At 44.5% G+C, this 12,053-nt stretch overlaps 1 protein-coding gene across 1 annotated transcript; it reads right to left on the minus strand.

The window, feature by feature from the left end:
* Positions 1–8,991: 8,991 nt before the first annotated feature.
* Positions 8,992–10,416, minus strand: LOC129346486 (uncharacterized). The gene is made up of 2 exons (XM_055003834.1): positions 9,709–10,416; positions 8,992–9,616 (listed from the first exon to the last, which is right to left on the minus strand). Exons 1-2 carry the CDS (start codon positions 10,009–10,011, stop codon positions 9,047–9,049), a joined length of 873 nt encoding a protein of 290 aa, XP_054859809.1. The 5' UTR covers positions 10,012–10,416; the 3' UTR covers positions 8,992–9,046.
* Between the last annotated feature and the right edge of the window lie 1,637 nt (positions 10,417–12,053).

Below are 12,053 nucleotides of genomic sequence, written 5' to 3' on the forward strand. Positions count from 1 at the left end.
GTTTTTTCTACATCAGCGCTGCAGAGGAGCCCCCTTTGACACCGTTGTGAAGATGTATTCCCCCAATCCCGAGCAGAATGACAGGATGGTCATGAGTTTTGTGAAAAACAGAGAGAATTCAAAGACTTTACAAAACATGTACACGCGGATTCAAACCTGTGTTTCTTGTACCCCTAATAAAACCCTCTGAAAAAATTTAACCGTGTCTTTTGTCTAAAAATACTCAGACAAAGGTTTACATTTCAAAAATATTTTATTCTTCGGTCAACCACTGTGCCGGTACCTCTTGTTTTTTCCTTTTTTTCTTTTTAGAAGAAGAAGCAGGGGGGCGGATTAAAACCGAAGGCTGGGGGCTTTTCAGGCCCTCTAGTATTTTTCTAGTAGCAGGGGTGCCCGCGACGGAAGCAGGGGTGTTGAGTTCAGCCAAAGCTGTCATAAACACATCAAAGCCTTTAGGTGGGGGTGCAGAAGAGGGAGGACGCGCGTGAGTAATAGCCTTGATGAGGTCGAGTAAGTGGCTACCGGCTACAGGCACTCCCCTGTAAAGAAAAGTTCCCCTCTCATCCCACGAGGCTATTTCACTGTTTTGACCCATCTTCTTCAGCAGCACACGAGCATTGTTCCTGTATCGGAGGGGCATATTGTCTAGTACCTCTTCAAAAACCGCGGCCTTTTTTTCATCGCTGCCTGCTGCTAACCCTGGTTGTGGGAGATACAGATTCAGCTTAGTTTTCTCTTCTTCTCCCATTCTGACATGGGTTAAATATTTCTGGAGGAGAGACCCGTACAGTTTGGCTTTCTCATATTCAGACAGGTCCCCTCTCTCTAGAACGGTCTTCATCTCCCTATCTAGAGAGTGTACAGCTGTGTGCCTGATGCTTTCACCCTCAGGGGGCCTCTGAATAGCTAGCCGATCTATTTGATGGCTCGGGACCAGGTACATCTTCTCAGCATGCTCCATCAGGAAGGGGTTAAAAAGCTGGTAATCAGGGGCAGAGCAAAACCTAGCAGGGATCCGATAAAGCCTCCCTGCTGCCTCACAAGCCGCTTCTTCTTTGTAAGAGGAGTTTTACCGCTGCTCAGGGATTTAATGATGCCTCGTTTTTTTCGCAGGACGTTCTTCTGACGCGGTGATAGGGGGATGATGCCTTTTAGGGTGTTTAGAGCTATTTCTCCAATAGCCTTGATTAGATCATTTGGGGCTGCACTCAGAATAGCTTTCCTTAGGCGAGGGGAAGATTTGGAGACGAGTTTTAGTAGCGCCCCATTTCTTTTTAAGCACTCTGACATGCTTCTGCAATGGTCAGCCACCTCTCCTTAAAATGTCACAGCAGCTGAATGTTAGCGCCTTTTGAACCCACCCGCTGTCTTTTTAATAACATAGGATGCAGGCAGGTCAGGGGGGAACATGCCAGTGCGCAACCTGTAGGGATCAGGAGTGGCTGCATTTAAATCCACCACCAGGTACCCAAAGGGCTTTCGTGTGGCATCCTCATAAGCTTCCATAAAGAAGGATGATTTACCGGGGTACATCTGGCGCGCTAGAGTTGCTATTTGTAATTTATCTCGGGGGTTTTTAAATAACACAATGTATTTCGCATTCAGGTTGATGGTGCGGCTACTCTTACCCTGGCAGAATAAATTTTGAACTATGTAAATAATACTCAGATTTCTATGGTGTACATACTTAGTAAACGCATTCTCAATTTCGGCGCTACCACACGCTGAGGCCATCAGATCATCCACAATGACTGTGTTTATTTTATTAGGAGGCAGCAGTTCATCATCATTCAGGCTTGAGGGCAAGCCCTCTACAAACTTTATAAAGGGGAACCGGCGCCGCAATTCTTCATACAAGGGTTGCCAGCAGGCATAAAACCACACAATATTTTCCGGCATGACAGAGAGTGTAGATTTTGCATTCAAAAGCAGGTTTTTTATAAAATAACTTTTTCCGCAGTTGCTGGGACCGGCAAGGATGGCTGAGAAAGGGTGCAGCCACCTTGTATCCATATCAGTAACCGTAAGGTAGCGTCTTAAAGCCGTCAACAATCACACGTTTGTCATAAACAACCTTCTGAGTTTTCTTAAGAGCTTTTGTTTCAATGACAAAACGTTTTTTGTCTCTGACAATCCCCTGCTGCTGCACCACTATTTCACGGGGCTCAGGGTCTGAGACGTGGCCAAAAACCAAATCTTTCAAACTGTCAAAATTAATCTTTTCACCATTGGCGGCATTCAGAGTTATTCCCTTTACCTTCAGCACCGCCTCTCCCCCTGACAGCTTGTACCCGTAGGTCTTAGGGCCTGCTGAAACAAACTCTGTTATATGCTGCTCTGGGGGCACCTCACTCGTGAGTTCCCCGAGATAATCCCCCAAGGGGGGGCTCCACTCCCCATTCCTGGTCACAAATATAACAGAGTCTGTGTCGTGGTACAAGCAGCGCTCCTGCAGTTTGTCTAGCAAATTGTAGAGTTCTAAGCGCGCATATGCAGTTGTGAAACAGGCTATGTAGACATTGGTGTTTGTAGATGTAGTCAGCCTGCCTTTAGAGTATTTCCATGATACACATGCAGCTTCCTCACTTATAAAGCTGCATGATGACACATCGTGATTGTCTGAAAATACCAGCTGGAAGAAACGGTCAGGATCTCTCACAATTTCAGTATTTGCCAAGTTTGTTCTCTGAGCAAATTTACCCCACAGAGAATTAAGAAACAGTTTGGCAATCTGACGCTTGGCGGGGTTCATCCCTATGTGATCAGAGCGCAAAAGGACCCCCTCCTTTTTATAAAAATCAGCAATATACTTCTCTCTGTCCTCATCTGTCACACACCACTCGGGATAGCCCGATGATTCCTGTTTCTGACGGAGGTGCTTTTTTATGTATTCTGAAAACAACCTGTCAGATTTTTCTGCAAAATGCCAGACTTCAAAGATTTTGACTATCCGATAACCCTTTACCAGAGCTACCTCCAGTTCCACAGTACACCACGTTCCCTCAAGGGCTCTCTCCTCATCACTATGGGTACACGGTTCCTGCTGCTTTATATCAGCACACGTGCGGCACAATGTAAAAAGGAGTTTCCCACCCCCCTTAGAAGGTAACACTGGGAAGAAGAGGCCCCTTGGGGGATAAACTCTAACCTTAGCAAATCCAAAATAATCTGTGAGAGGTCTGAAATTGTCCTGAATGATCTGCGGATGCCCAACAGGGTACAATTTTGTTGCATTAACAAATGGGTACAAGCTGGTAAAATCGTAATAGTGTATCTGTTCCCCAGGTGCCGGCTTGTAATAGAGGATGATTGCATTAGTACGGCCACCAAACAGGGCGTCTCTGGGAACTAGCGGCTCTGGAAACTGCATGGCTTTAAGAAATTCTCTGACAGACTCATCAGTGTTCTTTAAATGGTTCCACTCATGTTCCCAAATACTTCTGACTTCAAACTGACGCCTTTTAAGATCATCAGACCTGCGGCAGGTTGCATTGTAAAGAGATTCAAACGTTGTGCCTGTCATCCTGTTAATCTCTGATGGATTATAGCACTGCACACACCCGTGCCAAAAGCAGCCATGAAATTCAAAGGCAGTTTTCTTATTATCTATGACCGCATAGCCATCTAGATGGTAAGAGCCTACCTGAACTTCGCCACCCTTTAACGCGTGACGTATTTGGATATTTTCACTGTATTCGGTGTACATGAGCCATTGGACCGATGCAGTTGAAAATCTCTTCACTATGCGGTGATAGTCATCTGGGGGTGGAATAGCGATGGTACCGGGGGCCAGGAAGTTAAACCTGTACATTGCAAGACATACCCCTGCAAGAGTGAGGTACTGAAAGGGATCTATAGACTGGGCCCCCTTTTGAGTCATACTCATAATTTCAGATCTATACATGGTGCAGGCCTGCTCCAAAATTTCAACATCTTGCTGACAATAAAATGCTAACTCTTTTTGAAAATCAAACGTTGCTGTTCTGTTTTCCTCATACCATTTCAGAAAATCGGCTTTGTCCTTGGGCATCATGTGATCCACACCATAGTATTTTACATCGGGTAATGGTCCTACATAGGCTTGATTTTCAACAGTGTTAAAAAAATGTGGGAAATGACCCTTGCATCCCTTGAACCCCAGGGCTTTGGGAAGTTTAGAGAGTGCCATAGGCAGGTGGTTCAAAGAATCTATGAATTTTATGTCAAGACTAGTTATTGTTACACACATCAGCTTTCCCCCCATGGCTACCAGCTGGGGATCAAGCTTCTCCATGATGAGCTGCTTAACGATAAAGTAGGAGTCATAGCCTTTGGCATTATGAGCTATGAACGTGCAGTGTTTGAATGTACTATCTGTGGTGAATGTTTTAACAAATTGATAAACGCATGTTTCACCTTTAAACTCCCAAGACTGACCAGATGCTGCCCATTTGGGGTCCTCTTTAAAAGCTCGAGCGTGGACATGGTTAGGAATATGTTCCCCTGTTTCTTGCATGCATTCAAAATCATAAAAAATGTAGTGCGTCGAGCATGCAGGCTCTTTAAGAGGTTCTATGTAACATAGGTGGTAATCCTCATTTTCCGCAAGGTTCGCTTTACAGACTTTACAGGCCCTCCCGTGACACTCTTTGAACTTATGCTTCACATCAGTATAAGACTTGCATTTCTTACACCACTCCCTAGCTGGGCACTCCACCTCATTTATTCTTGCCAACGCGCAATGTCTTTGAAAGCATGCTTCTGAACTGCAGTACATGCAACAGTGTGGACATTTCTTTGCAACCCCCACCTCATTCTTGCAGTCTATGTTTGTGCACATTCTACAGTACCTAGAACAATTGTGTTTATGACAATATAGGGTATGACAGTGTCCACAGTAATTTCGTGCACCCATCAATGCTTTAGCATTCCGCACACCGTAATAATGATCCGCATGTAACAGGACGAAGAACGTATTTGGATACCGCGGTTCCTGTGTTTTAAAGATCCCCCACCCCTTATCAGAACATGTAACCACATGAATGTTGACTTTTAAATGGTTTTCAATACATGCTATATCATTGAGCCCCACCCTTTTCTGATCCGACCACCCTAGATCTCTGTGCAATTTTCTGGCAGCATTTAACAATTCTGTGTCTGTGGGCTGCCCTTTTGCCATAACAGACAAGAGACCACCTGCAAAGCAGAGGTTGTGGTGCTCACTGTTGAAGTCCACCAGAAATTGCCTCTTTTTTTCAATAATAGAGCTATAAGGGATAGACTTGATTGAGCGGCGCCCACCCCCCCGTGGAGCTTTTACAATGGTAGCTACTAGGCGTAATGTGCTGTTACCCAGAATCTCCCTGTTGCTCTGGAGCAAGGCACTAATATATTCAAGGAACTCCCCTGCACTTAGTTCATTCTTTTTCTTCTTAAATGAATACAGAGCATTTTCTAACCCACCACCCTCTAAGCGCAACTGAACATAGTCCCCATCTTCTATTCGCCCGTTCAGTTCATCCAGAACCTCTTGAATGCCTCTGAATAGTGCTGCAATAGCCTGGGGGAATGAGTTCACCCTGTCTAAATTAACAAAACGAAATTCTTCACTAATCATTAGTGACCTGTATCTTTCAAAAGGCCTCTCCCAGGATCTGACACGCTCCACATGAACCCCCGCATCCGGTGAGTTGTCATCTTCCTCTAGAGGTGGATTATCCCTCTCAGTTGGGGGTGTCTCTAGAGGAGATGCTGCAACTTCCTGTGACAGGGGTTGTGAGCACTGTAGGGTAGAAGATAGCCCCCCGGCATCCCACACACTTTCTTGTTCCTGCATATGGTGTGGAGAGGGTGGAGCAGCACCTCTGGCATCCTCATCTCCCCTGGGGTGGGGGGAAAGGGCCTGTGGTCCCCCGCGACCCCCTTGTAATGAATTGTCATTACAGGCAGAATAGTTGTTACCGTTTTTAATATCAGGTGTATATTTGCCACATAGCTTGCCGAGCTGTATTTCTTCTTCAGCCACGGACTGCTGTGCTTTCTCCAGAATCAGCTTTTTCTCCTTTAGCCTCTTGAGGCCGTCACAAAGTCTCTGGCTGTATTCAAAAAGCTTTTTGTAACGCTCCTCAATATTTTGTGGAGGGTCGGGTTTCTTCTTCTTAGCAGGTGGTACTCCTTTAGCACTCGACTCTGGCTGTCGTCTCAGGCTGTGAGCTGTACTCCTGCGTCTTTGGCCACCCGGGGGCACAGCAGCTGATGTATCTAGAAAACAAAAACACATTATTGCCTCCCCCGTGGCTATCTAGCATAACTCTCAGACCCCTGTTAAGCTGAGACTTACTAGGGGCTGCTGTAGGAGTCTCTGTCGCTGCTACTGGCATGGTGCTTCCCTCTGAAATAATTTCTGTAAGAGAGCGGGACGGGGTTAATCTAGCTGTGTTGATACAGCTTTATAGTATATATTAGTGAGCGGCGGGATTTACCTATCTCTTCACTGAAGAAAGTTGGGCCATAGGCGTGGACCTCTGCTTGCACATCTGTAGTGCGGCGGGTGCTGGCTTGTTGAGCGCTCTTGGGAGGAGCAGTTTCCAGGGGCATATTCAAATCATCAAGAAATATTTCTGTGTAGAAACGATAGAGGGTGAGAAACAGATGATACAGATGTGTAGGAATAGGTACAAGGTGCGTATGCGGAGGGGGGGGGGTAAAATACCCATCATGGCTGATGGAGAATGCTTACATGCGGCACATTGACTTTCTCTGGCAGGAATGGGTTCATAGTGTGAGTATATACACACCCGTACAGTAGTAAGGCCCCTGAGCACCCCACACACACACCCCCCCCACACCCTAATACCAGCATTATGTCATGTGTAGGTGAGAAAATTTAAAAGTTGCTGCTATAATGAAAGTGATACACAAGATAAGGTGAGCATTAGTGCACATTGTGTGTTTGTTTGTACAATACAGCTGAGACTTTTTTATTTTTATTGATTCAGCACCTGTCAAAAAACAAAATACATCATATGATACATTCATCAGTTAACAAAAATTCATCACATGCATTTTTCTATTCTACCAGCATCATTAACAAAGAGCTTGGCAATGCTAATTTAGCATAAATATACATGCATATTACTTGACTGAGAGAACAGCCCGCTTTAAAGTTAGTAGGTGTGAGAAAGCATGAGCAGTATTCTGAAAAGAACCCCACCACCCCCCTGAATCATATCAGTTTCATTAACAAAAGAGCATAGCATCTTAAATTCAGATTAAAAGTACAGTTAGCAGCTATGGGGCAAATTTATATAATCACAGCCACTTCCCTCAAAAAATGAATCCTAGAACACACACAAATTTTGCAATAACTTTTACAATGAAAGGCTGTGTTAGAAAAGAGCAGTGTGCAGCATTCAAAGTAGAGCACAGGTTGTTATCAGACCCCTATTTGATAAACAGTTGGATAAAGAATGAGCGGTTAATGCCCCCCTTCGAAACATAGAGACAGAGGTGTGAATTATATCAGTTTCATTAACAGAGCTCATATACACAATAGTTGTAGGAGAGTGCTAGATTTAAAAAGTGTAGTTATAAGCAGGAGTGGAGAAACAGTATTCTGGCAGCAGTGTAAAACCCCTCAGCCCTTTCTCAGTTTGGAAAAAGCATGCTGATTTAAAAATTCACCTTCAAGATCATCCAGAATGTGATGATGGTCGCTCATAATTTGTCCTTATTAAAAATGGAAAAATACGTAATATTAGAATCCCTTCTAAGAATTGTTAGCCCATAGATACTCACCAAGGATGGCTTGTTACCTTCTCTCTCTTCTTGGCGCCCAGGGGTAGAAAGCGTGTGTAAAAGCTGTGCCGTCTGCGCGGTTTTTAAACCCTTCAGATCCGTACCCGTCATACCCCAAATCTTTGAAGAACGGTTGAAATATGGTGCTTTTCTTTTATGGCACCCCCCATAATATGGAGGAATCAGCACATTTTCCCCTTATCTTTTGAAAACAGACTGTTGCTGTGTTCTGTCTGGTGGTACCAGAATCAGATTTTTAGGATGCCAGAAACATTCCCTTTTGGGGACTTGTAGGAGATGCGAACAGGATCAACTGAATAATTCTACACAAATAATTCTATCCCCGGTGTTAAATAATGCATAGAGGCTCATAGATTTTGGGGGGAAACACTGTTGTTTTATGAAGATAAACTCCCAAAAGCTTATACCCCACCACAAATTTTGTTAATCTCTAGCTGACATAGGCCTACAGCTATCTTCTAAAAGCCCTCTGTCAGTATTTTTACACGAGAGGGCACTGTTCATCAAGTATTCTTGAGTAACCTCTACTTCATCCCTGGGCCCCTGCATCTGGGGTCTTATCGCATATATCATGGGTATGTTTTTTACAACTTTGGTATGGTTCTGAATTGATGCTACCAGGCATTTAAAGTAAACAGAAGCGTTATTTTCCCACCGCTGTCCAGCTTTCCAGCCCCAGAACCCTTTGGAATTTGTGTGAAAGTAATTATAACAAGTATTTATTGGGGGGGGGGGGTGTCTTGTAAAGATCACGCTTTTGTAGTGTCATTTTTACCACTGTTTTACAGCTGCCCACCCCAGAACCCCTTGGAATCTGTGTGAAAGTGATTATAACTAGTATTTATCGCGGGTGTCTTGTAAGAGCATTCTTTTGAATTGAACTTCTTGTGCTATTACCGGACCATGCTTTAAAATCACTAATTTAAAAAGAAATTAAAAAGTAAAAGGATTGGAAATGTTGCAAATTGTTACATTTTTCAATAATACTTCTCAGCAGAACAGTGAATCTTTGGAAAAGACTTAAATTCTTCATCATCTGTAGGCAGACAATGTTCTGATGGTAAGACAAAGGGAATAAACGCATTTAAACTGATTGAAAAGCAACTTTATTTATACAAACACGGGCTACATTCTACACAGTCTCCTTATCTTTTTGGAGACATACCCGGTGGGTTCTGTGATGGTAAGACAAAAGGCACGAACACATTTTTAAAAATTGAAAATGGCTTTGTTTTATATCAGGCACAGGCTACATCCTGATCTCTAAGACTGGTGCACATATACCACAGTAATTCAGTAAGGAGTTATGATGTGTGAATTTCTTTCTAATAATCTTCATAGCCAGATCTACATAACGTTGTTTGCACTGCTTTAATAATCCATTTAGAGCATCTTGTGCATTCTTAGCATTTTGAATCGCTTCTATATACCTGCCTAGCCGTTTAATATGCCCCTCATTCATTGTAAAACAATGGATACTTGTGGCTAGCAGTGTTATGGTATAGAGCATGGGCCCCATGGAGAGTTTAGTAGATACATATTTCAAGTTCTGGTTATAGAAATCCTCTTCCCATGTCAGGCAATCGTGGCCCAGCTGCGCGGGGATATCTTCAACACATCCTGTACATTTAAAAAACATTATCTCGCTGAAACAATGGTTCAAAATGGAATATGAAACAGCTTTGACTACTTCATTCATTGCAGATCTTCTATTTTTAGGGTTGACATAATCCTCTTGAAGGATGCCCAGTTCAAAATATCTATCCACACTGTCGTGCAGGGGCCATATCAGGCCAGGGGTATCTGAACGGCAGCATTCCTAGAAGAATTTACAACAGAGTGTTTAGATCATGCTTTTACAGTCTGCAAACATATATTTGGGGGAGCCTTGTAAAATTAGAGCATACGTACCTCTATTATAGTTGTAGCCTGCTGGGTTGTTGAAAGGCTGCCCTCAGGGCTGCCTCTTTTGTTCATATTAGGTTCAGCATGGTCATTTTCTACAGTCCTTGGCGGTGAACCAAACAGACGCTTCACAACCGACATGCTGCCATCTCCTTTGCGGGACATCTTGACATACATTCTTTTGAGGGCTTTACGCTTCACTTCGGGCACTGGTTCAGCCATTTCAAGCGTGTTTGTAGGGGTGTTCTCCATCTTGCACCAGCAAGAACAGCCGCAGAAGAAGCTGTGATCGTCCTGCTGCTCTTCCATTTAAAGACCAGGCTCCCCTGCCATCTCACCGCTCATTGGCGCATTTAAACAACATCCAGGAGGTAGGGCCAGTCATGACGCGTGCATAGCAGCGTCACATGAGCCCCTCAGGGGACCTATACAGAGACAGGGGGCTAGGGCCGTCAAAAACCATTTCTGGGGGTTCAGGGGAGCGAAATGAGGGGTCACATGAACCAGCTAGGCTCTTCTAGGGAGCAGGGGGGCTGGTCTGCCCCCCAATTTTCCACCCTAGCACCCCATAAACTCAAAACTCTTTCCTATTGGTCCACAGGGGCAGGCGGGACCCTGCTAGGCCCTTCCTGTCAGGTGGGGTATTGCTTCCGGGGTCTAGAGGTGGCACTTCCGGGTCTAGAGGTGGGACTTCCGGGGTCTAGAGGTGGTACTTCCGGGTCTAGAGGTGGGACTTCCGGGGTATAGAGGCGGGACTTCCGGGTTATAGAGGCGGGACTTCCTCCCAGAAAGGGGCGGGGCACCTGTCACTTTTTGTTATGACATGAGGTACCCCCCTTATTCTTCTGACAAGGTTACGGTCTCTTCATAATCTGGAGACTCCCCTAGCACACAGAAAAGTATGGTTTTATATTTTAAAAACTCTTAAAAGCCTGATGAGAGAAGGAAATGCTTTCAAAGGGACAGAATGTTGAGAGCATCTGAGAATTGGCAAAAGGAAAAGGGGGCAGGAGGTGATAACAGCTTCCTCATGTCCCAGGGAGGTTAAAGGAAAAGTCTGAGAACCATTGCTATATGAAATTTTGTGCCGTCTGGAGTTCTGACAAGATTGGTGGGCATTACCACAAAATGGCTGCCGCCGCAGAAGGCAGGGCCAACCACAAAATGCCAGGGAATGAGGTAATGCATAAATCTGATAGTAACTCGACAACATTTCAGACACAAGCTTTGAAGGTATACCAATATATGCAAGACACAAGGTATACCAAGTCAGTAGTGTTTTAATTCGTTAGTTTTTGCAGTAGGGAATTTATTGTTGTTGCTGTTATACAAATTTAAAGTTGAGAATAGAGAAATTGAAATGGTTCAAGATTTCTATTCCTTGGCTCAATCACCAACCAAAAGGGAGAAGAAGAAGACTGAGACTTGGAAGAGCAGCTGTGAGGCAGCTAGAAAAGATCCTTAAAGATGTCTCTCTGGGAACCAAGATCAAGATAATCCAAACGATGGTATTCCCCATTACCAGGGCTTTTTTTCTGGGGAAAGAGGTGGTGGAACTCAGTGGGTTGCCAGCACAGGGGGCAACTCTTGGTGGGAGGTGGTGCCCCTGGTACCACATGTGCGCAAGCAAAGTGCACGCATGCTCCCAGGGCCAATGACGTCACTTTGGGTAAGCTGGAACAAGGGGTGAGTTTTTAAAATTTTAAATTGCCCTCGGCGAAAATGGTCACATGGCTGGTGTCCCTGCCCCGTGATCTCCAGCGGCATGGAGGGCAATCTAAACTCCCCTCTTGTCTGGAGATCAGCCATGCGGGGCCACCAGCCATGTGACCATTTTCAAGAGGTTCCGGAACTCCGTTCCACTGTGTTCCCACTGAAAAAAAGCCCTGCCCGTTACTATGCATGGATGTGAAAGTTGGACGTTGAAAAAAGCTGACAGGAAGAAAATTGATTCATTTGAAATGTGGTGCTGGAGGAGAGTTTTGCGGGTACCATGGACAGCCTAAAAAATAAGTGGGTACTAGATCAAATCAAGCCTGAATTCTCCCTGGAAGCTAAAATGACAAGACTAAGACTATCGTACTTTGGTCACATCATCAGAAGACAAGATTCTCTGGAAAAGTCAATAATGCCAGGAAAAGTGGAAGGCAGTAGGAAAAGAGGAAGAGCTAAAACGAGATGGCTTGACTCAATAAAAGAAGCCACGTTCTCCAGTTTGCAGGATCTGAGTAAGTCTGTTAATGATAGGACACTCTGGAGGTCTTTCATTCATAGGGTCGCCATAGGTCAGAGGTGACGGCACATAACACAACACACATTGCTATAATTGATTTCATTTCTATACCGCCCAC

This window comes from Eublepharis macularius, chromosome 19, assembly GCF_028583425.1.
Source record: "Eublepharis macularius isolate TG4126 chromosome 19, MPM_Emac_v1.0, whole genome shotgun sequence".
In the NCBI taxonomy this organism is placed as follows: domain Eukaryota; kingdom Metazoa; phylum Chordata; class Lepidosauria; order Squamata; family Eublepharidae; genus Eublepharis; species Eublepharis macularius.